This window comes from Nomascus leucogenys, chromosome 11, assembly GCF_006542625.1.
Source record: "Nomascus leucogenys isolate Asia chromosome 11, Asia_NLE_v1, whole genome shotgun sequence".
Lineage (NCBI taxonomy): Eukaryota > Metazoa > Chordata > Mammalia > Primates > Hylobatidae > Nomascus > Nomascus leucogenys.
The window spans coordinates 91,997,418-92,023,857 of record NC_044391.1 but is presented as its reverse complement, the minus strand read 5'-3'; the positions used below and the strand labels follow the sequence as shown (position 1 = coordinate 92,023,857).

At 39.3% G+C, this 26,440-nt stretch overlaps 1 protein-coding gene across 1 annotated transcript; it reads left to right on the top strand.

Annotated features, from left to right (window-relative positions):
- The first annotated feature begins 6,888 nt into the window (after positions 1-6,888).
- Positions 6,889-25,370, top strand: EIF5A2 (eukaryotic translation initiation factor 5A2). The gene is made up of 5 exons (XM_030822824.1): positions 6,889-7,047; positions 7,735-7,934; positions 8,468-8,572; positions 21,269-21,400; positions 22,283-25,370. Exons 2-5 carry the CDS (start codon positions 7,770-7,772, stop codon positions 22,340-22,342), a joined length of 462 nt encoding a protein of 153 aa, XP_030678684.1. The 5' UTR covers positions 6,889-7,047; positions 7,735-7,769; the 3' UTR covers positions 22,343-25,370.
- Positions 25,371-26,440: the final 1,070 nt, after the last annotated feature.

The window sequence follows — 26,440 nt, the reverse complement described above, 5'->3', positions numbered from 1 at the left end:
GTACCATCAGACCCCTGAGAGTACCCTATTTCTTTATTTCTATACATAACTCTGAACCTTCCCGAAGTTAAAACACATTCACCCACTAAGGAAACAACTGTATCATCTCAATCGATTTGAACTTCTTTGTTTCAACGACAGAGCCATATTTGCTGTTGAGATGCCCAGAGCTGCTTGATTCCTTTCTACATCGTTTTTCCCTCTTTCTCTCAATTGTGGCAGCTCCTTCATACTATTTCATAAAATTCCCTTTTTGCTTAACTTTTTAAAAATTTGTTTCTTTTGCTTGCAACCAAGAACCCTAACTAATCTACCAGAGAGTTGCAGCCCATACATTATCTTGCAAATATGATTATTAAGAATTGGATAGAACCAAGATGGGGTAGAAGATCGTTAACTCTAAGTTCAAATTACAAAAGCAGAACATAGTAGTCTATGTTATACAGTGGTGAAACCGCTCAACAAATTATCTCTTAGGCTGCATGGCCACTGAAAATGAAGCTCTAACTGAAGGAAACTGATAACTGCTGCCACTCAACAATTTAAAGAGTTTAAAGGATGAGAAAATTTTAGGACTTTGGGGGTGAGACGACTACTTCAGACAGGATTGAGTAACTTAAACCACGAGAAATTTGTTCCCTAAATTTCACCTTAGAACAAGAAAAAAATACTGACTCAAAGGCTAAGATTTCTTTGAAACAAATTTAAGAGTTTGAATCTGTGCACTGCTGGTCTCATTTGTAAACATTAGGCAACTGATAAGGGAAAGCTCTACAAGGAAAATGGGGACATCTATGTACTTCAGCTTCTAAGTTGAAATACTCCAAACCTCCAAATCCTCTGTAAACGCTATCAACAACACATAATCTGACAAAGAGTGTTTCTTGTAAACAACTGTATCTGCCTTGCCTGAGGAAACTGTCACTCCCTTGAGGAGGAAGCCATTAATTCCCTTATGCTCCACCCTTCATTGTTACTTAGGCCAGGATCCAATCCCAATTTGGAGACTGAAAGTCAAATTAAACTACCTGAAATTGAAATTGAACTACCTGAAAGTGAAAGTTTGGCCACAAAATGAGTTACAGGCATTTGTTGATTTATATGGTCAAAAATACGAAAATTATTTTAGAAACGGAGGGTGCTCAACCGTAGAGATCAGATCAATAAAATTAAATCAGGCTTAATTTGCTGATGTAGGTTTATATGTCATTGTATTTTTGTGCAGCTATGTCAGACAGTTTGCTGGTTTGGTTAATGCTATTCTAAATCCAGTGCTATTCCACTTAAAAAGAAATCAACATGGTTGAACCTCCTTTATATAAAGCAGAGTGTGAAAGGAAAATAAATCTCACCAAGCAAAAGGGGAAAGTCAAGCTGGAAACTGCATCAGGCAAACCTGCTTCCCATTTTATTCCTAAATAAGATAGCTACAAAGATAAAAAAGCCACAAACCTCCCTCACAATTTGCCCACAAGAAAATTCCTCGTGGGCCTCGTGATCTTTGCCCTAAAACAGTTCTGATTTTCACACTGGCAATGTAAATTGATAGCTTATCTTCACAGGTGAGGGACAAAAAACAGAACTTAAAGTCATCCCTCTGCTCAACTGAGACAAATACTTATTTGATTGCTTCCTAGGCCCTACTATTCACCTAAAAATGAAGATTCACTGAGCCAGTCTAAGGCATAAATAACTATTCCTCTAAACCCCTCTCACATGTAAATTGTGTACTCAGTGAAAGGTTGATTAAAGACTCAGAAGAATGCAACCATTTGTCTTTAATCTACCCAGAAGCCCCACCCCAACACCAACTCCACCCCATTTTGAGTTGTCCTGTCTTTTCAGACTGAAACAATGTACAACTTACATGTATTGACTGACATTTCAGGTCTCCCAAAAATGTATAAAATCAGCAGGGCACGGTGGCTCACACCTGTAATCCCAGCACTTTGGGAGGCCCAGGCAGGTGGATCACGAGGTCAGGAGATCGAGACCATCCTGGCTAACATGGTGAAACCCCGTCTCTGCTAAAAACACAAAAAAATTAGCCAGGTATGGTGGCAAGCGCCTGTAGTCCCAGCTACTGGGGAGGCTGAGGCAGGAGAATGGCGTGAACCTGGGAGGCAGAGCTTGCAGTGAGCCGAGATCGCGCCACTGCACTCCAGCCTGGGTGACAAAGCGAGACTCCATCTCAAAAAACAAAAAATGTATAAAATCAAGCTGTACCTTGACCACCTTGGTTACATGTCATTAGGACCTCCTGAAGCTGTAGCATAGGTGCATCCTTAACCTTGGCAAAATAAACTTTCTAAATTGATTGAGATCTGTTCCAGATACTTTTGGTTTGCAAGAGGTAGAAACAGGACTATTGGAGCAAGGTGCCTTGTCAAGGGGTGGACAGGAAACGAAAGCTAGAGCAATCAGAATTTCACCTTCCAGAACTTTAACTCTTAGACTTTGTATTAACACTTGTAGGTTGTTAATTCTAACAGCATCAGATGAGATTATACAATGGTTCTTTCTACAGAAACTCTAAAGTTGCACGGTTTCTATCCTTTCAGGCTTCCTTTCAAACCTGTAGTTATTCCATATCATTCCTATGAAGACGTGCTTTTTACTTAAATTGGTAGGAACTATTTTCTGTTGCTTGCAACCAAAAAACCCTAAGAAATACAATGTTCTTTCTCATTCTCCTCTTCCGCTGGTGATCCTTTAAATAGCACAAGGCTCTATTTTTCACTCCTCTTTTTTCATTGCGCATTCTTCCTCTAAATATTCCACTTTCATAGCTTTAATCATCACCTATATACTGATTCATAAACGTATCTCTATTTCAGATAGTTCCCTTTCCCATAGGAACCTTAAACTCAATCTGCCCAAAAGTAAACTCGACTTTCCTCACAAACTGCTGTTTCTCCTGTATTTTCTATCTCAATGAAAATTCACCACCATTCACCCAGATTTTTACACCATAAACTGTTGAGTCTTAATTTGACTCTTTTCTCTTCTTCGTATTCTGTGCCTCCCCATTTTGATCCTTAACATTCAATTAATTATGACATTTTTTCCATTTTCCCTTATAACTCTGCAATCTTCTCATTCATGTTTGTTCAACATAATTATGTCTAATTGATTTCCTACTTCCAATATTTTCTCCTCCTAAAAAATACTCCATATCACAACTAGAATAGTCTAAATAAAAAAAAAAAAAAAAAAAAAGGCTGGGCATGGTGGCTCACACTGGTAATCCCAGCACTTTGGGAGGCTGGGGCGGGCAGATCACAAGGTCAGGAGATTAAGACCATTCTGGCTAACATGGTGAAACCCTGTCTCTACTAAAAAAACAAAAAAAAAAAAAAAATTAGCCAGGCATAGTGGCAGGTACCTATAGTCCCAGCTACTCGGGAGGCTGAGGCAGGAGAATGGCTTGAACCTGGGAGGTGGAGGTTGCAGTGAGCCGCGATCACACCACTGCACTCCAGCCTGGGTGACACAGTGACACTCCATCTCAAAAAAAAATTAATTAAAAAAATTTAAAAATAATAAAAAATTTATCATTTTCTTGTATGTACTGTCTCAATGCTTCTCTACTGCCCTTGGGAGAAAGTCCAAATTCACCCATCTTTACAGTACACACCATCATACTACGCCATTTACAGTACAAATGATGCCACGATTCTGTCACAATACACCTCTGTAACCCCATTTCCTTTGCCTAAAGTGCCCTTTCTAAACTCCTCTCCATTGCTAACTTCAATTTGTCTTTCAAATCTCAAATTGATATCCCCCCAGAGAAGCAGTTCCTGAACCTTCTAGACCTATGATGCCCAATATGATAGCCACCAACCATGCCTAGTTATTGAGCACTTGAATTACAGCTAGTCTGAATTTAGATGTACTGAAAGTGTAAAATACACCAGATTTTGAAGGCTTAGTATGGAAAAAAGTAAAATATCTTAGTAATAATTTTTATATTGGTTACATGTAAAAATAATATTTTGGACATATTCAGTTAAACAGAATATACTATTGAAAGTAGTTTCATTTTTTAACTTTATGTGTCTAAAAGAAAACCCAAAACTATATGTGGCTTGTATCATATTTTAATTGGACACTGCCTAGCCTAGATAAGCCCCTTTTTTCAGTGTCTTATAGTTATTTCTTTACTAGCCTTTGTTTTATATTTTAAAATTACTAGACTGCCTTCTGCAATAGACTGCAAGCACCTTAGGAACCAGAGGCTGTCTTGGTCAACACAGTAATACCAGAGGTAAGGCTGCTAAAGTACACACAGTCGATCTCCATTATTTTTTATTCCATATTTGCAAATTTGCATACTGGACATAATTTACTTATAATCTTAAAATCAATACTTGCAGTGCTTTTGAAGTCATTTGTGAACATGCACAGAGACTGGTGCCATCTAATGCACATTTAGCTGAGGTCAAACACAGCCATGCTCTGCCTTCTTGTTTCAGTTGTCAAACTGTAAACCAGTATTCTTTTCAGTCTATTTATTGCCAGTTTTTGCATTGTTGTGCTTTTTGTTGATTTCACTGTTCAAAATGGCCCCCAAGCACTGTGCTGAAGAGCTAATGTTCCGAAACACAAGAAAGCTACAGTGTGCCTTACAGAGAGCATATGTTAGATAAGCTACCTTCAGGTATGAATTACATTGCTGTTGGCCATGAGTTTAATGTTAATGAACCAACAATACATAGCAAATCAGGTGTCTTTAAATAGAAACACACTAAAAATCACATATTAACCAATGTTGTGGTCCAGAGGCTCAGAGGAACCTAACCCTGTATTTCCCCTAGGAGCAATGGTTTAGTATTTGTCAATTCAGTGTTCTTACTGACTTCAGGAGAACTGACTGTATTTATTGAATGAGTGATGCTCAGTCATTTGATTCCAAAACCAAATCTTTTGTGAATGCAGTATATGGTGGTAGGTAGAGCAGTGACTCTGGAACCAAACTGCCTAGGTTCCAATCTTGGTTTTCCGACTTACTAGCTTTGTAATCTGGGGAAAATTGCTTAACTTTCCTCCTTTTTCTGTAACTAAAAATTCAGGTTAAAAAAGTACTGTTAATATTTGCCAGGGGCTGGATGTAGAGGGAGGAAACTGAGCACAAAAAACCCCTAGAAAACTTTTGGAATGAGGGAAATATTCCATATCTTGATCATAGCAGATGATCAAGATATGTTTTTCAAAACTCATAAAAAGAAAACAGACAAATTTTACTTTATATGAATAACTTCAAAAGGTTAAAAATAGAGAGCAGCAGTCACAATCAAAGGAATAATGCACATCAAAAATTTAGTACACTACCTGCCTATATAAATACTAAATACTATTAGTGATCATTCTAAAAACAATAGGGAAAAGTTAGGAGGTATAAGGAAAAGCAGAAAGAGCTAATGAACCGAGATTCTAATCCGGCTCTTTCTTTCTGGGGGGTTGGGCGTGGGGGGGGTGGTGGTGTCACTCTGTCACCCAGGTTGGAATACAGTGGCCGGATCTCCGCTCACTGCAGTCTCCACCTCCCAGGCTCAAGTGATCCTCCCACCTCAACCTCCCTAGTAGCTGGGACCACAGGTGCACAGCACCATGACCAGCTAAGGTTTGGAATTTTTGGTAGAGAAGGGGTTTCACCACACTGCCCAGGCTGATCTCGAACTCCTGAGCTCAGGGAACCCACCTGCCTCAGCCTCCCAACGTGCTGGGATTACAGGCATGAGCCACTGCTGTAATGGCTCCTTTATATATTAGCTAGAGGCTGAATTCAGTACATGAGAGGGCAGTAACTTATTGCGAAAGTTAAATTGGACATGTTTGAAAGATATGTGTAAACTGTAGAGTCATATAGGAATGTGAGATATGGGATTATTCATGAGACAGCAATAGGAAATCAGAGTTACCACATAAATGCGGGTGTGGGATGGGAAATAATTTCCTAGATCACCTCCCCAAGATAGGATACTGTGGTAGGTTGCTAAATGAAACTGTCAAGAGGGAGCACATCGCTTTTAAGAACCTTTCTATGGCAGTCTACAAGCTCTAGGTCAATTTTGAAGACCATCCAAGCGTTCTAATGTGGCAGGGTTAAACCCCAAACTCTAAGGAATGCCAATGCCAGGAGGAAAGAATGGATGAGTTGGCAGAACACCTCTCTGGACCCACAATGCCGTAGGAGTCAGACGCCCTTTGCCTCCACAACTTCCCAACAGCCTTTGCTGTGAGAAGTGGGTTAATTCATTTCACTGCTGGCTTGTTAGCTGGAGGATGCTTCAGGAGTTCCCACCCCAGGCAGCAGTGCTGACTCCACAAGGGCATCCAGCAGCAGTCGCTGCCAAAAATCTCACCAAGAGGCGAATGGGGTCCTCAGGACCGGCGGTGCCGAGCTGGGTAATAAAATACTGCACCTGAATTCTTCTTTAAGGACCAGGAGGAGGTTCGAACCCCAAGAAAGACTGTAAGCTGAACCAGAAGCTCGAACCCAAAGTTCGCTTCACAGCCAGCCACACTGGCACTCGCTGAATCTATGCGCCTCGCGAATTCTGACGATCGTCATGTGATAACTGCCACGCACCTGATGGCAGGGGCCACTGGGTGCCTTGCTTGGTTCCCATTAAAGTCCACTGCGACCCGAACGCAACAAACCTAAGAGTTGGAAGGAGCAAGTTCCTCTGCCAGCGAGCTCACCCTCGGCAACCAGACTGCTGAAAGTGCGCTCCACGCCGGAAGTGCACTAATCCGCAGCACGTGGGGTTGCCAGGGCGCTCTTCACGTGACTGGGCGGAGCCTCGGGAATCTGGTAGCCAATGGTAGCCCGAGAGGGCGGTGCCTGTGACGCTCCGGGGCCTATCCCGGAAATAGGGCTGCGTGGGGGCGGGTAAGGGCGGGGAGGCTGGGGTGTGGAAAGTGTGGCGGCCCCGCCCCGTCTCTTGGAACTGCCGCGGCCGCCACCGCCGCCGCCGGCGCCGCTGCTGTAGGGGACCAGCGCGGGTGCGCAGACGAAAGGCGCTCTTTGCCAGCTGAAAGGTGAGGACCTGGGGAAAAGCTGATGGGGATGGGGCCAGAGCGAAGCAGGGCCGGGGAGGGAGCCCAGAGCCGAGCGCTAACCGAGGGAAAGAAGGAGAATGGATGGGGGAACAGAGGCGAGCGCGGGACCCGCCGGGGCTCAGGCCCTAGTGGGGCCGGGCCGGGCCGAGCTGAGCCCTGGATGCCGGCAGAACAGGGGGCGCCTGTGCGGCCCCGGCGGCGGCGTTGAAGGGTGGAGGGCGGGGTGCGCGCCAGCTAGCAGAGGGCCGGGTGCTGCTGGCCAGGTTCTGTTACCCCGCATCCTTCGCGGGGACGTGCGGCCTGGACTGGGTCCCCCGCAGTAGGGTTCGGGGCGGCGGCCGAGGGCTGGGCGGCGGGGGAAGGTCGCCGGCTTCTGCGGTGGGGCGATGGGGGCCGCAACCTGCTGTTTCCAGCGCGGAGAAGCGCCCAGGGCGGATTTCCCCACCCTCAGCGAGCTCCTCTGCGACTTCTCATCCCACCTCCCCAAGCAATAGCTGGAAAAGTTTGTAGAGGCCAGAGTTAGAAAGTGTCCACTAGTCTAGGGTGGGTGTTCCTTACATGCAGAAATAACGGGCCCATGATGCTTGGCACATAACTTGTCCGAAATGAGACGTTTCCCTGCCTACATACCCGTTGTTAAAAAGCAAACACAAACTTTTTGTGTAGTTCCCACGGAAAAACTACCATCTCCCCAGCCCACCATGGCAGACGAAATTGATTTCACTACTGGAGATGCCGGGGCTTCCAGCACTTACCCTATGCAGTGCTCGGCCTTGCGCAAAAACGGCTTCGTGGTGCTCAAAGGACGACCATGCAAAATAGTGGAGATGTCAACTTCTAAAACTGGAAAGCATGGTCATGCCAAGGTAAGTACCCTTGCAGATCAGGCTTAGGCTTCGGCGTTGGGACTTTGATCATTTGTATTCCGTTACAGATCATGAGATTTCTATACTTAAAATTTTGCAATAAGCACTATTTTTTCCTTCCCACAATTACTGGGTAATCAGTTATTACATTGAATACTTAAAGGTAGCATTCCCTTCTTGGGCCCTTACTGGGAACTGAAACTTTCCTGAATCCTAGTGACCTATAAGATCTATTCAGTTTACAGATGAGAAAACCTGTTCTAGCAATTCTAAGAAACCTACACTTTATTTTTCTTGTGTAATCTCATAATTGAATCACTGGACTATATTGGGTCTTGACATGTCATGACACTGTTTAGTTGTTTACTAACTCTTAATTGTAAGACCACTACTTTTTTTTTTAAGTAAAATTAGATGACCTTGGAAGGAGGAGAAAAAGAATCTGTCGTAATCAGCGTTGGTATTGTGTTCTTGTGTGTGTAATGAGTGATATACTTGGCAGAGATTAAACAGGTTTCCTGTTCTCCTGTTAGGTTCACCTTGTTGGAATTGATATTTTCACGGGCAAAAAATATGAAGATATTTGTCCTTCTACTCACAACATGGATGTTCCAAATATTAAGAGAAATGATTATCAAGTAAGCACTGATTTTCTTTAGAATGTTGCTTGTTTCTTCAAGGTGCAAATACTTTGTACTATCAGTAATAATTTGACAAAACCCAAGAGAAGTTTTGTAGGTTTTTCTAACCAATTATTAGGCACCAGCTATCTTAGAAATTGGAGAAATAGTGATGTTTAACACATGTACTTTTCTAGGATTATTGCTAGTTTGCTATTTTTTTCACATTCTTGCATTTTTTAAAAAGTCAAATACTTATTAGTGTTCCTCAGGCCAAGTGACTGCATATTGCAGTTAAGTCCAATGTTTAGTAAAAGTACTATTCTCTCTGTTGTAAAATATTTCTTATTCTAGTTTAAAACATCCCTCCTGGATATTTTGTTTCTTTTCACTGATCAAACCTGAGACATTCAAGAAACTACTGAAATTCATGTTCCTACCAAGTTTTTGCATTAATGAATGTTAGTCAGAACTTGACATTCTTAAGTAGGGAAATAAGTTGAAAGCCATAAATATAAAGTACATGGTCACTGAGTATTTTGAAGAAAACACAAAAACTATATAATTGGTTAAATTATATTCAGTGACCATGCTATGACCTTTTGCTAAATTATATATGTAAATTTCAAGTTTTAGTTCCAGTTATACATTTGGGTAGGTCATATTTAATGATAGCATTTTGTTGTTTGGAGTATTGATGATAACCAAATAATTGACCTTATAGGATGTGGAAGCTCAGATTACTTATAACTAAAGCTTTTCTTGAAAGTCTTCAATTTCTATATCAAGCATACCATATACCAAACTCATTTCTGCTCATTTTACGTAGTAAAAAATACAAAGTTGACACTGGTATTTGTTTTATCCGACTTAAACTGATTTTTTTCTGTACCCTTTGTTGTATTGTATAAATTTCTTTTAATGTTACTATCAACTGCACTTACGCAATGATTTCCTTTTGCTGTTTGTCCACATGCAAACATGCTTGTGGTTTTAATATAGTAAACACTTTTATATTTTCACTTTCCTACTTGTCATAAATGTTTTCTAGGTTGCTTTGAAGTCTTTGTAGAAATTTGAATGGTCTTGCAAGTGGGTTTTTTTAACCAGGTAGATCTGGGTTTGGATCTAGTTCTGTCACTTTCTAGTTGGATGATTTTGGACAAGTTATACAACCTTTCTGAGCCTGTTTTCTCATCTACAAAATAGGGATAATATGAGGATTAAATGAGAAAATGTACCCCATAAGAACTCCATAAGTAGATATGTACCAAAAAGTGCTGTTCTGTTTCCCCGTTTTCCTATGTAAAAATTCTACTTAATCATTTCATTATTGTTGGAGCACCAAATTTGATGTGGTACATAGTAGGTGCTCAAAAAACATTTGTTAAATGTATATGTGATTACTGAATGTGGTAGAGATAGTACAGCAGCTAAAGTTGAGCATAGAATGTTGTCAAAATTGGGTTTCTCTTTTCATCTTAAAGTATGAAAGCTTTGACTGTTCAATATTAATGATATTCAGTAATATTCATTCAATATAGAATGCTTTTGCCTGTTGCATGTTTCAGAAAGATGGTATCAGCAGTTCAAATAATTGCTATTATACTATGATAAAGTTAGCCAGTCATTGATTGGAGCTCAAGACTTAAAGGAAAAATTTGGTTTGGGTCCTAGACTAGGATGAGGCAAATGAAGTGAGGGAGGCTCTTGCCTCAGGCACAAAATTTTAAATAACGACAGAACTAGTAACAATGACAAGCCATATAGGAGCTCAAGGTGCAAAGAAAATTAATTCTGATCCCATCTTTATTTAGAATTTTGGTATTTTATGATAGGATTTTTGCATTAATTCTAATTTTTTAAAATATTGCATTAAAGTGCCTATCTGATCACTGCGGTTTTTTTGGTGCCTTCTTTAATTTTGCACCCAAGACAAGTGTCTTACTTCACCCTTGTCCCAACCCTTGGTATGTACTCCGCACTGCAAACTGGGTAAGAGGATGATTTAAGCCAGGCAGGCCTGGTCCTAGTCTCTACTTTGGCACTTAATAGCTGTGTGACCTTGGTTGACAAGTTACTTAATCTGTTTTGCTTCCATTTCTTTCTTTATAAAGCAAAGACATAAATAATAACGCCTCATGGGATCATTTTGAGGTTTAATTAGTTAATACAACAATGCCTGGCATAGAAAGTACTCATTATTTCTCTGCTCTTCATTTTCAAGTCAGCATAGAAAACTTATTTCTGTTAATTTTTTAAAAAACTAGTTCTCCAGCCTGGGCAATGTGGTGAAACCCCATCTTTACAAAATACAGAAAAAAAAAAAAAATTAGCCAGGCATGGTGGTGTACACAGCTGTAGTCCCAGCAGACCCAGAGGCTGAGGTGGGAGGATCAGTTGAGCCTTGGGAGGTCAAGGCTGCACTAAGCCGTGATCACTCCACTGCACTCTAGCCTGGGCGACAGAGTAGGACCCTGTCTCAAAAAAAAAAGTTCTGTGCGCCTATTTATATTTGTTTTGCTATGGTGGTCTTCACTTACCTAACCAAGTGCCTTGATTAAATATCTACTCATTATTTGGCTGTGTGTAATCCTTTATATTTGAATTCAATATTTTGAGTGCCAGTTTGGCAGTTGGCTAAAGAGAAATATGTATTCTGTTCATTATAATAATTAAAAAGTAAACAGGAAACAAAACGTATTAATATTTATAGTTTTAATTTTATGTGTTTTAAAATAAGTTCAGAATGAAAGAAAAATTGTCTCCTGACTTCTCTTTCAAGATTAGCTTGGTTAGAATTGCTTATTTACGTTACTTCTCCCAAAAGTGGTTACAGATGTCCAGGACTGAGTGATGAAAATTATAAATACATCCAGATATACCTTTGGGAATCCCCAAATTCATACAGAAATGCTTATTCAGACTTTAGCACTCTCTGGAATCATATTTCTTTAGAAAGTTCTGTGTTGATATGAACCTCACCACAAGTTAAATGCCGTTTCTGCATTTACTAAAGTTTTACCTGTCATGTGAAGACCATTTTCCAGAAGGAAAACTAATTACTATAGACACATAAAGTATATATTGTAGACCTTTGGATTATTAGCGAATTGCCAAAACTGTGACTATTAAATCCTAGTATATTCTTCAAATAAGTAGTATGTTATTTGAATGTTGAGATATGTTAATTGAATTCAAATAAGTAGTATATCATTTGAATGCTGAGATATGTTAATTGAATTCAAATAAGTAGTATATTATTTGAATGTTTAGATATGTTAATTGATTGAGCTTAAAGTCTTTTTATAATTTTTACCTGTTTCATGGGTATCCTTGTGTTCTCAGATGGAAGCAGTCTTTCTTTGGAAATACAAAACCTCTAAACCAATAGGGCCCAATATTGCGAGGACTAGAAGCAAATATTTGTTACAGGATCATTAAGGGTAATCATGAGAAGAGCCACTAACTTTAGTTCCTAGAACTGTGTATTCTACATATAGGAAAAATAGCATCATATATTGAAATATATTGTAACCTGCAAAAAACAGCACTCCTGGCCAAGAAAGTACCATTCAGCAGGTGCCATATGTGAGTCTTCACTAGGCCAATCCACAGAGGCAAGCTGTTTTGGAATGATAGGGTACATGAACCAGCGAATTATCTGGGTGTTTCACTGCCTCGTTACTTTGCCTATAAAATTAGTTTTCTAGTCAGAAGTGATGCAATGTGAGATACTATGACAGGAATGAGGCATTCTGTAAATTGAGATGAGATTTTAGCAGAAGCACTGCAGGCAAGAAAGGCAAATCCATATGTAGAGTAAAACTATTGCAATAAGAAAAAATTGCTGCCTCTTTCATGATGGAAGGGGTACAGTCAGGTGGCCACCTGTTCTTCTGGGAAACATATTAAGACTTCTTGTTCTTCTGTTCTATATTCTTCTTCTGCCATATCAAGACTCTCCTGTTTCTGTGAGGTTTTCAGTAGTGGCTACAGTCAGATCAGTCTTGGCGAGAGAAAGCCTGTGTCATTGATCCCACTGAGCAAAGACGAGGGAAGCTACAAAAAGAAGCTGAGGCCAGGCACGGTGGCTCACACCCGTAATCCCAGCACTTTAGGAGGCCAAGGCGGGCAGATCACGAGGTCAGATTGAGACCATCCTGGCCAACATGGTGAAACCCCGTCTCTAATAAATAAAAAAAAATTAGCCAGGCGTGGTGGTGCATGCCTGTAATCCCAGCTACTCAGGAGGCTGAGGCAGGAGAATCACTTGAACCTGGGAGGCGGAGGTTGCAGTGAGCTAAGATCCCGCCATTACACTCCAGCCTGGGCAACAGAGCAAGACTCCATCTCAAAAAAAAAAAGAAGGAAGGCATCCGTACATCTCTACAAAAAATACAAAAATTAGCCAGGTGTGGTGGCAGGCACCTGTAACCTCAGCTGCTTGGGAGGCTGAGGCAGGAGAATCAACTGAACCTAGGAGGTGGAAGTTGCAGTGAGCCAAGATGACACCACTGCACTGCAGCCTGGTGACAGAGCAAGACTCAGTCTCAAAAAAAAAAGAAGCTGAATGGCATTCACACATTCACAGAGAGAATCACCTTGTACACCTAATTTTTTAGAACCTAATCTCTGCAGATTCCCTTTGGTGAGCATTCATATGGACACATTCTTCAATTATTTGGAGAGGTCTGTCAACATACCACTTCTCCAAACCTTACTGTCAGCAGTTTTCCTATCTTGTTCTTTCAGTGTCCTTAACCTTCCAGCCAAATTGTTAGCTATGTTAGCTATAGCTCATAATCAGTGCAAATCCACACTTCTGGTTCTGTCTTCTTTCAGGTCCAGTGCTTGAAGTTCTTCCCAAACCCACTTTCAGGCTGACCCCTCAATGGTGTCATCATATAATGCATAACCATCTAGAAACCATTGTGAATATTTTCCTTTCTCAGTCAGCTGGTCATAGGCAACTCTCCATCAAGTCATTGGTATGAGTTGAAGGAGAAGTGTCAGTGTGGTAAGAAAAAGTGTTTTCTGAGTCTGAGCCACTTCTTAAACAACTTGTTTGTACCTTTAGGTCCTTCTCAAACTGATCTCATATGTGCTACTTCCACTCAATGATGGAGAGCTGCTGTGCCTTCCCAGTTGTGTGCCTGTGGCTTGATGGGTCAGATGATGGGTCAGGTTGTGGTGGTGTTATTTGCTTAGGCTGTATAATAATAGTGATCAAGCATTCAGTCTCTACCAGGGACCAGCAATTCTAAGGAAGTAGCACAGGAGTGCTATACTCTGGGGGAAAAGAAGGAAGAAATAAAAAGGAATAGGTGTTACCTAAACAAGTCTGGTTGTTTTGAAATAGAAACAAAATTAAATTCAGAAATTAGAACTAAGAAGGCACCTGTCCAGGCACTGTGGCTCACACCGGTAATCCCAGCACTTTGGGAGGCCGAGGTGGGCGGACCACGAGATCAGGAATTCGAGACTACCAGGGAGGTAGAGGTTGCAGTGAGCCGAGATCGTGCCACTGCACTCCAGCCTGGCGACAGAGCTAGACTCCATCTCAAAAAAAAAAAAAAAGAAGGCACCTGTAGGGATAATATACCTTCTCCAGCCTCCTATTGTATATCAGTAGTACAAATGCAGGCAAAATAGTTTCCCGATAATTCCCCCTTTTCAGTGTTCTTTTCTATTCTGACTACATCTAAGACAGAATCTGCAGTCATTAACTCTCCCCACACTCCCTTTTAGATCATGTTTTGCTTCCTTAGCTTACTGTGTCTCCCAGCACTTAGTGGTTACAGTGCTCATTCTAGAATTCATATATACTATAGCATTTTTTGTTTCGCTTTTTATTGTGGAAATTTTCAAAGTATAGTATAATGAATCCTGTGTACCTGTCACTCAGCTTCAATAATTACCAGTGTGATTAATTCTGTCTCTGCAATTTTTTGACAAAGACACTGGATCATTTCTTCTGTAGACTTTCCCACTGTATGGATTTTGCTAATTGCATTTCCTTGTTTTTTAACATGTTCCTCTGTCGCTTGTGTTTCCTGAAACTTGGTAGTAAGATGTAGAGTCTTGATCAGATTCAGTTCAGATTTTTATTTTCTTCCTTTCTTTCCTTTAACAGGACTACTCCGTAATGTTCTATGCAATCATTAGGTAAATAAGTCTGATTGTTTCTCCTTTTGTGATATTATCAGATATGTGATCACTGCCTCAATCTATTAATTGGAGGAGACAAAATTTATGATCTGTCATTCCTTCATTTGTTTCTCTTAGCCAGAATACTTCTATAAAAAGAAACTTCCCTTCATCAATTTTTGTTTGTTTGCCTTAAGAGACAGTACCAGTGTCTGTGTGTGTAGCAGGGGTGGGTGTATTTGACTCTTTCCCTTTAAGGTACAGTTTATAAAATAAATTGGTTCCTAGCATCCACTAAAGATGACGAAATACATATTTTTTCATTATAAACTCCAGCATTTAAACATATTTGTGTTTCAATCCATTGTTGTTAGTGTCCTTATTTATTCTCACATTGTTCCATCTTGGCCAATGGGAGCTTATTCAAGTTAGCTCGAGTCCCTTTGACATGGGCCTAATTTTAATTCTCCTTGATAGCTCCTTGCTTTTTAGTACAACAGCTTGCTCCAGGTTCATCTTACACACTTCCTGATCTGGACCTTGAATTATCCAAGGAGCCCTAGAATATTTTAGTAGGAAATAAAAAATACCCCATTCTTTATCTCAAAAAAAAAAAAAAAAAAAAGAATGGGGTATTTTTTATTTGAGATAGAATCTTGCTCTGCCACCCAGGCTGGAGTGCAGTGGCATGATCTCAGCTCATTACAACCTCCGCTTCCTGGGTTCAAGTGATGCTCCTGCCTCAGCCTTCCAAGTAGCTAGGACTCCAGGTGCCATCACATCTGGCTAATTTTTGTATTTTTAGTAGAGACAAGGTTTTGCCATATTGGCCAGGCTGGTCTCGAACTCCTGACCTCAAATGATCCGCCCGCCTTGGCCTCCAGAAATGTTAGGATTACAGGTGTGAGCCACCGCACCCGGCCAAAAATACTACGTTCTGATAGCATTATAACCTCATATACTGCTCAGGAGCTTGGTACGCCTCCACATGCCTAACATCTCTAAAGTTTTTTGACCCTCACCACTGCTGTCTCCCTGCTTGCTACTAACAATAATTACTTTCTACCAAAAAAAAAAAAAATTGTTCAAAAACATCTAAAAGTAATCAAATCAGTAGGTTTGTTTAAAGGTAAAGGACCAGAAGAAGATACTTACAACAATTTCCTTACCATCCCCACCTTCCAACTCTATGGAGTCAGAGAGGCCTTTGAGAGAAGATGGAAACATTTGCACAAAATATGCTTGGGGACTTGACGATGACACTGTTGGCTTTTTTTTTTTTCTTAAAGCTTGCAAATTACAAAGGGGGAAAGTGTAACTTTGGAGTGGAAAAATCTGGCGGATAACTACCTTAGTCAGCATATCAAAGTTAGCATCACTTGTAATGGGACAAATTGACATTTGCCTCGTGATAGGATACTCTGAGGGCACATCATTTGTATAGTATTCCTTTCAAAAATGCATTACCTTAATCATGAGGAAACAGTGAGACAAACACAAACTGAGGAATATTCTATAAAACAGTGAACCCCCAGGAGTTTGAGACCAGCCTGGGCAACACAGGAAGACCCTGTATAAATAAAAATTAAAAAAATAGAAAATAAAATAAAAACCACCAACAGGCATAGTGGTCGTATGCCTATGGTCCCAGTGATTCAGGAGGCTGAGGTGGGTGGATCACTTGAGCCCTGGAGGTTGAGGCTGCAGTGAGTCATGATCATGCCACCACACTCCTGCCTGCATGAAAGAGCAAGACCTGGTCTCACAAAAACCAAACCCCCCAAAAAACAAAAAGATGCCATGAAAGTTAAAGGGTGGGGGAAACTGTTAGAATTAAGAGACTAAACTGACATGATAGCCAGATAAATACAAGGTAAGACCCTGGAGTTAGGGAAATAAGTTGCTATCAAGGACAATACTAGGACAATTGGCAAATTTAAATATGTACTATATATTGAATAATAGGTTATCAATATTAAATTCCCTGATTTTGAAAAATAAATTGTTGTTATCTAAGAGTATATCCTTGTTCTTGAGAAAAATACACTGAAGTTTTAATTGCTGAAAAGTCATGGCTGTTGCACTGAAGTATTTATTGCTGAAGAATCACGATCTTTGAAACTTACTCTGAATAGTTCTGTAAAAATAATAAGAACGTATATGATAGATATAGATATTGGATGTATACATAGAGAAAATAGTGCACATGTGATTAAGTGTGAACAATGGATGTATCTAGGTAAAGGATATGGGATTTCATTGCATTATTGCAATTTTTCTATAGAACAAGATTTTTTAATAAATAATTCAATTTAAAACATTGTATTAGTCCATTTTCACACTGCTATAAAGAACTACCTGAAACTGGGTAACTTATAAAGAAAAGAGATTTAACTGATTCACAGTTCCACATGGCTGGGGAGGCCTCAGGAAACTTACAATCATGGAAGAAGGTGAAGGGGAAGCAAGGCATGTTTTATATGGCAGCAGGAGAGACAGCAAGCGGGGGGAACTGTCAAACACTTTTAAACCATCAGATCTCATGAGAACTCACTTAGTATCATGAGAACAGCATGAGGGAAACTGCCCCCATGATCCAATCACCTCCCACCAGGTCCCTCCCTTGAAATGTGGGGATTATAATTCAAGGTGAGATTTGGGTGAGGACACCGAGCCAAATCATATTATTCTGTCCCTGGCCCCTTCCAAATCTCATGTTCTCACATTTCAAAACACAATCATGCCTTCTCAACAGTCCCTGAAAGTCTTAACTCATTCCAGCATTAACCCAAAAGTCCAAGTCCAAAGTCTCATCTGAAACAAGGGAAGTCCCTTACGCCTATGAGCCTGTAAAATGAAAAGCAAGTTAGTTACTTCCTAGATACAATGAGGATACAGGCATTGGGTAAATGCTCTCATTTCAAATGACAGAAATTGGCCAAAACAAAGGAGCTACAGGTCCCATACAAGTCTGAAACCTTGCAGGGCAGCCATTCAGTCTTAAAGCTCCAAAATAATCTCCTTTGACTCCATGTCTTACATCCAGGGCACACTGATCCAAAAGGTAGGCTCCCAAGGCCTTGGGCAGCTCCACCCCTGCGGCTCTGCAGGGTACAACCTCGCAGCTGCTTTCACTGGTGGGTATTGAGTGCCTGTGGCTTTTCCAGGCACATGGTACACCATTCTGGAATCTAGAAGACAGTGACCCCCTTCTCACAGCTCCACTAGGCAGTGTCCCAGTGGGGACTCTGTGTGGGGGCTCTAACCCGACATTTCCCTTCCACACTGCCCTAGCAGAGGTTCTCCATGAGGGCTCTGCCCCTGCAGCAGACTTCTGCTTGGACCTCTAGGCATTTCATACATCCTCTGAAATCTAGGCAGAGGCTCTCAAACCTCAACTCTGTGTACCTGCAGGCCCAACACCACATGGAAGCCACCAAGGATTAGGGCTTACACCCTCTGAAGCAACAGCCCAAGCTGTACCTTGGCCCTTTTTAGCCACAGCTGGAGCTGGAGTGACTGTGACACAGGACACCAAGTCCCAAGGCTATACAGAGCAGCAGGGCCCTGGGCCTGGCCCACGAAACCATTTTTCCCTCCTAGGCCTGTGTTGGGACGGGATGCCATGAAGATTTCTGGAATGCCCTGGAGACATTTTCCCCATTGTCTTGCCTATTAATATTCAGCTCCTTGTTACTTATGCAAATTTCTGCAGCTGGCTTGAATTTCTTCCCAGCAAATGGGTTTTTCTTTTCTACTACATGGTCAGGCTGTACATTTTTCAAACTTTTATGCTATACTTCCCTTTTAAACATGAGCTCCAGTTTCAGATCATCTCTTCATGAATGCATATGACTGTACGCTTTCAAACAAAGCCAGGTTACCCCTTGAGTGCTTTGCTGCTTAGAAATTTCTTATGCCATATAACCTAAATCATTTCTCTCAAGTTCATAGTTCCACAGATCTCTAGGGCAGGGCAAAATGCTGCCAGTCTTTTTGCTAAAGCACAGCAGGAGTGACCTTTGTTCCAGTTTCCAATGAGTTCCTCATCTCCATCTGAAATCACCTCAGCCTGGACTTCGCTGTCCATATCATTGTCAGCATTTTGTTCAAATCCATTCAACAAGTCTCTAGGAAGTTTCAAACTCTCCCTCATCTTTCTTTCTTCTGAGCCCTCTAAACTATTGCAGTCTCTGCCCGTTACCCAGTTCCAAAGTCGTTTCCATATTTTCAGGCATCTTTATAGCAGTGGCCCAAACTCCTGGTACCAATTTTCTGTATTAGTCCTTTTTCACACTGCTATAAAGAATTACCTGAGACTGGGTAATTTATAAAGAAAAGAGATTTGAGTCACAGTTCCACATGGCTAGGGAGGCCTCAGGAACCATGGCAGAAGGTGAAGGGGAAGCAAGGCACATCTTACATGGCAGCAGGAGATAGAGCAAGTGAGGGGGAAACTGCTAAACACTTTGAAGAGAACTCACTCACTATCACGACAACAGCATTGGGGAGACTGACCCTATGATCCAATTGCCTCCCACCAGGTCCCTCCCTCGACATGTGGGGATTACAATTCAAGATGAGATTTGGGTGGGGACACAGAGCCAAACCATATCAAAGATTAAATAATTCGTTCTCATTATTTTTGTTTTTCATAGCTTAGTTTTATTTTTGAAAACTCTAATTGTATTTAATATAGCAATTTATTTTAATAAGATGTTTAATGTTTGTAAATGCATTGTTTTACTAGATGTTTTATATATTTGTACATTTGAAATGCTTTATATATTTCATTCCACAGTTTATGATTCTTAACTCTTAAAAAGTAAAATAGCTCCATTACATACATCATTTTCAAAATATCAGTATTATTATTCTTCTGTGTTTCAGTCACTAGTGGCACAGTAGGAACATTTAACTTGAAATAGACAAGCTCTGCTTTAGGGAATTACTAAAAGAACAGAAATCAGAAAGATTTGCCTTGGAATGTTGTGGTTGTTTAAAAATTACACTTCAAGCTAGGTGCATTGGTGCACACCTATAGTCCCAGCTCCTCGGAAGGCTAAAGCAGAGGCTCACTTGACCCCAAGAGTTCAAGGCCAGCCTAGGCAATATAATGAGACCCCCATCTTTAAAAAAATATTTTTTTAAAAAAAAATTACACTTCTACCTCAACCTCCTTGCTCCCACTTCTCTACCAGCCACCTCACAAATATTTGAGGGTCTAAGTGGTTAGTTAAAAGTCTTTGTTGTAGCTCTGTAGGATTTCTTATTTTTGAGATTTCTAGACATATAAAAACTCAAATTTCCTGTGGTAGATGGAGTTTCTGTGGATAGCCATAGTCAGTTTTGGTAGATGGTGTATGTGGAGGAGAGCAATCCCAGCGATATGCCTGGGCTATATCATAGTGGTTACAGGGGTTCAAGGACCATTGTCTTTGACTCCTTTTGTAGATATTAGCAGCTGGTATTCTGGATGGTAGCCTCTTATAAAACGTGTCAGGATTCTGCATACTAATAGTGTACATGCTTTTAGTAATAGAATAAATGAGTGGAGGTTGGTTGGTTCCTCATTCCTGTAGTAAAAGAAGTTCAGTGGTATCAAAACCGTGCTTTTTTGCAGGTTGGGCTGACAACTGGGTTTTTTTTTTTTTTTTTTTTTTTTCACTAATGTTATCCATACACTAGTGGATTTTGTTGTTGTTGTTGTTGGCTGAAGACCAAAAGTTTTCCACTTAATTTTGTTCATACTCAAATTAGAAGATGCATTGTTTGTGATAGCAAAAATAACTTTTATGCCCAGTAATGTGAAATTGGTTAAATCAGTTATAGTATGTCCATGCAGATATGTGGTAGTTAACTAAGGTAGGTTTATATTTTCTGCTTAGAAAGTATTTCTAAGACATATTATTAAGTCAAAACAGCTCACTGTAAAGTACTTACAATATCCCTTTTTTTTTTTTTTGAGACAGAGTCTCGCTCTGTCGCCCAGGCTGGAGTGCAGGGGCGCGATCTTGGCGCACCGCAAGCTCCACCTTCTGGGTTCACGCCATTCTCCTGCCTCAGCCTCCCAAGTAGCTGGGACTACAGGTGCCTGCCACCACACCTGGCTAATTTTTTGTATTTTTAGTAGAGACGGGGTTTCACTGTGTTAGCCAGGATGGTCTCAATCTCCTGACCTCATGATCCACCCACCTCGACCTCCCAAAGTGCTGGGATTACAGGCGTGAGCTACCGCTCCTGGCCCAGTATCCCATTTTGATTTAAAAAAAAAAAACAAAAAACCAGCAACTATATTTATTTTGTGAACATAAACGGAATACACTGTAAAGAAACCTCTGTTTAATAAGGCAGAGATTGGGTATGGGAAGTACCGGGAGGAGTAAACTTATACTTCCATTCTGTATGTATATTTTTTATATTTTTAGCATTTTAAATACCAAGAATGTTAATGTATTACTGTGTACTTAAATGAATTAATATCAATTGCAATTTAACTATGTAAACATTACAAAGAAGTGGATATAATCTAATCAGCACAAATGATATAATTTCTTCTAATAGCTGATATGCATTCAAGATGGTTACCTTTCCCTGCTGACAGAAACTGGTGAAGTTCGTGAGGATCTTAAACTGCCAGAAGGTGAACTAGGCAAAGAAATAGAAGGAAAATACAATGCAGGTGAAGATGTACAGGTAAAGACTTAGAGAAGGATTGTTTTTGAAAACCATTTTGTAAAAACTTCGACCTCAACTAGTTAACATAAAATACTACATATGGAATGTGGTTTAAAAATACTCCTAAAATGTTGAAAATGATCTCTCAGGCAGGTTTTCCATAAAACCCTTAGAGAATCATTATCAAAGAAAGTATCAAAGTTCATTTTTGCTACATCAACATTACTCTCAAACCCAAATTTGTTTTGAAGCTCTGCACCTGACTTTTTTTTTTTTTTTTTTTTTTTGAGACGGAGTCTCCCTCTGTCACCCAGGCTGGAGTGCAGTGGCATGATCACAGCTCATTGCAACTTCCGCATCCCACGTTCGAGCTATTCTCCCCTCAGCCTCCTGAGTAGCTGGGATTGCAGGCACACACCACCACATCTGGCTAATTTTTGTATTTTTAGTAAAGATTGGGTTTCAACATGTTGGCCAAGCTGGTCTTGAACTCCTGACCTCAGGTGATCTGCCCACCTCGGCCTCCCAAAAGAGCTGGGATTACAGGCCTGAGCAAGGCGCCCAGCCCTGAGCTATTCTTACAGGTAAGAAATGATGCTAGTGGAGTGTTAAAGAGTGAAGGAGATTTACTGTCTTTGTTACAACTTTCAGAAATGTAACGTGTAGTAAGTGTTCAAACGTTTATAGTTATTTTTCCTGTTCCCTGGAAGTTGTCTTACAAACCACTCTTTGAGAAATTCTGCTTTAGAAAACTGTAAAGAAAGTAGCTTGTTTTGGAATACCCCTTTCAGAAGTCCATATGTACAAAATATCCACAAATATACAATATATGAGGAACTAATTATATCTCCTATATGTATTGTCTTCTGAATAACCTTTTGCCTGCTTTTTTCCTTCTAGGTGTCTGTCATGTGTGCAATGAGTGAAGAATATGCTGTAGCCATAAAACCCTGCAAATAAATGGAAACATCAGGCATGAACACTGTTTAGGTCTGAATCAACTGCAGATCTAATTTGGCTCTAAGTTGTCACCAAAGCTATAGCCTTCATAAGCAACCTCATTTCTTTTTTTAATTGTTTTCAGATTGTGCTGGGTTAGTTTTGCAAGCAATTGATAATTTTTAAAAAATTATCAATATGTATAATTTTTTTTTGAATTTTGTAGGTATGTTTCCTATAATATTCCTGTGGTTTTCAGTATGTCAGTCCAAGAAACAAACAAGATAGCTTCAGCAGATGTGATTTGTCTGAGCAAATCATTCCTGTGTTTTAGTTAAATGATAAACCAGGGTTTTAAATCAAACAATGTAGCATAAAGTGGTATTGAAGTACCACATTTAAGTTGAACTGCTCTGCATTAATTACAGATTTAATATAAAATGAACTGATTATATATTGGAATTGTTGCAGTTTCAGCCTGTGTAGGGCAAACACAAATCCTTAAACAAAAATCATGTTATCAAAAAGTGTCAGTTATTTTGGTGGCCACATGCAACCACGTGATTACTTTGGTCATACTATTTACCAAATTATTGGCAAACTTGATGTAACCTTATATGGTGGTTTTAGTCCCTTCTTATGGTTGGCAGAAGGGCACTGAACTGTTGGGTGAAAGTTAGCAAATAAGATTATAAGGAACACACAAAAGACAGTGGCAAAGAGCGTTGATTAAATCTATGCGTTTTTATATGAGGACTTTGTAAGTCAGCATAAAAATTAAAAGTTGTTTCTCAGTTGTTTTTGCTTTTAACTTTGCCCTCAACATTTAAAGGGAGTGGTCTGATTTATAGGATACTATGCAATGCTTGTTTTCCAACCATGTTGAAAAAAATATTAATATTTATCAGTAAATACTCCTTTCCAACTTTTTCTTTTTTTTTTCTTTTCTTTTTTTTTTTGAGACTGAGTCTCACTCCATCAGCCAGGCTGGAGTGCAGTGGTGCAATCTCGGCTCACTGCAACCTCTGCCTCCTGCATTCAAGGAATTCTCCTGCCTCAGCCTCCCAAGTAGCTGGGACTACAGGTGCACGCCACCATGCCCAGCTAATTTTTTTTGTATTTTTTAGTAGAGATGGGGTTTCATCATGTTGTCTAGGCTGGTCTTGAACTCCTGATCTCAGGTGATCCACCTGCCTCAGCCTCCCAAAGTGCTAGGATTACAGGCATGAATCACCACACCCGGCCCCTTTCCAACCATTTTTAAGTAGATTTTTTGACGTTAATGTATTTATTAAACAAAAACTGAGAATTCCTTAAATTGATTTGGAATTTTTGTTAATTTTATGTCCTTTTTTTCCTAAAGTGAATTGAATCATGGAAGCAGCATGACTTCATATGAATATTATTATTTAAGTTATTTTAAGTATATGCAGTTTTTCTGATTGTTGTGTGACTTAACTCAGTTGCTGGTGTGAAATATAACTAGCAAATAATTCTATAAACTGAATTATTTTAAAAGGTATTTCAGGTAACACCACTGCATTTCTATTTAATCTTTTGAGTCATATGTATATTATTTCCAGAATTTTAGACATTATTACAGGGTTTGTGAGGACCTTTGACTCAATAACAATCATCATATTGGAGCAAAACACAGAACAAAATCACTATCTCAGAAATACCTTAATTCTCTATGACTGGCTCTTAGACCTCTCCCATCATGCCTTGACCTCTAAAAAGCCCTTTGTTCCTATCTTCTAAAGGAAAGTATATCATATATGATGATGTAACTGATCTAATCAGCGACTGGGAATAGCATTAGTAACAGAAGATCCCAAGTTTTAGTTGCTTAATTTGTACACACTTTTAAATATTGTCTTAGCCTCAGCAAACCCATTTGGGGAAGAAGCAAGATACTTTAAGAGAAATACAAAGGAAATTTCTAAAGCACAAGAAATAGTGAGGTAGTAGTTAGTCGTTTTTCCTATAACATTTTAGCTTTTGCCCATCTAAAGCACAATTAAAATTAGGCGACATTCTTTCCAGTATTCTATTTAAGTACCTACTACATACTGCTCTAGTTTCTTAGTACTCTGTAATGTGTATCTTAATTGCTACTGGTTGGCATTGTAACTCATAGGAATTCCAGAAAATTATTAACCTGTGCTGCTTGCAGGTCATTCATATGGCCCCTCTTAACCATGCTGGTGTTATGATTTAGTATTAACTCTCAATTAGCATGCCCCTGTTCTTCCTAACTTGTAAAATTTCACATAAATATATTTTCAATTGTGTACAAATTAAGGGTGTACAAATTATAATAATGCATCTCTATCTTCATACTTTGGCAAATGCTATTTATGCATAAATATTTTCATTTTAAGTAATATTTGTAAATACTCAATATGTAAGTATAGATTTTAAAGATATGGGACTTTATTTTCACATAAGTCAATAGATGTCTCTCTAGAACAAAATATTTAGTAAAGCTTTATAAATTATATTAAAAGGAAGCAGGGAACATGTATTTTTTAACATAGAACAGAAGTGACTTCATTCTTTTTAGACATCAGAAATGTTAAAGTTGATTCCCAATATTTGTTGTACTTTTTTGTAGCAAATGTTAAAAATCACAAGTTACCATGTATAGAATGTGGACTGTCATGTTGATAGATTGTACAGTGATAAGCCATTTTTATCTGTATACATTTCACCAATTTATTAACAGGTTGAATATTTGTTTCTTTTTAGAACATTTTATTTATACTGTGAAGACTTTGTTATACCTTATTTGCTACAACATAGATCATATCATTGCTACTTTGACTTGGCATTTGCATCATAAACATAATTATGATGTTTTTCTCATGCTACCTTCCAGGGGCTCAGTCACTTGAAGAAACTGTTGCTAACCGAGCTCTTGACTCTGTTTCCCTTAATGATACAAGTCTCTGTACCAGCGCTTTATGTTAATTACCAAAACTCTCCTGCAGTCAGAGCATGATATCTATAATAGGAGACACTGCAATAAAATGATTGGGCTGTAAAATTTGGAGACACAATTTTTCATTACAACACAATTTGCATGTGCACATCTGCGCACATAGCTTTGTATGTTAGTTCTTTTTTCCAAACTCCCAGCTCTTAAAAGTATTGTAGTCTGGTGGTGCCTCAACTGTTGGTATTCTTTTTTTTTTTTAAAGTTTAAAAAACTTTTTTTTTTTAATTTACAACTTTTCCACAACTTGTTTTTGTACTTTAAGGTTTCTCAATTCGAATATTTCTAGTTGAGCTGCAATTTGAATGCATTGTTCTCAGGGCTGTTTGTGCTAAAAGCTGAAACTCCATTATTTTAAAGCTAATTGCCTGAAAATATATTGCAGAATTTTCCCTAATTGTAATACTGTGATACATGCATATAAACAAAATCCTTAACGTCAATACACTTAAACTACATGCTAAATAATCAAGAAAAAAATGGAAACAGTAGCATCCATACTGGAATCTTGCCATATTTTTTTCATTTTAGAATAGAATTTGGCAGTCTCATCTTAGAATCCTATCCTTAGGATATATCTGAAAGCATTCCTTTGGCATGGACCCCAGAGATAGTTTTGGAGCCAGGCATTGATGTAGAGGTTCACCAAACGTATTTAGGGATAATAGATAAATTCATAATGCTCTTTTGGGTACACTGAAATGTTTACATACTGAATTCTATAATATGAACTAGGAACGCATTTACTATGAGAAAATATGGCTCTTAAGCAGTGTAAGAAAGAGTGAAAATATAAGCATATTTCCATGAACAGTATATTGTACTGATCAGCAGTTCTCATTTTAATGTCATTTAGGCATAATATTTCATAGTTTTCAAGCCTTTTTTTCCTGCTAACATTCAGACAAGTAACAAGCAACAAAGATTTAAGAAAAATTTATGGTGGAAAACCTTAAAAATTGAGACAATTCAATCTATTTAATCTATTAAATTTTTTCTCTGAATTGGGTTTATGGCATCATTATTTGATTTTAGCAGGGAACATTTGGATTTAGCTTATGAAACACAGATGTTCTATGGGAACATGGCTTGAAGCCAATATGTAATTTAATGTTTTTCCA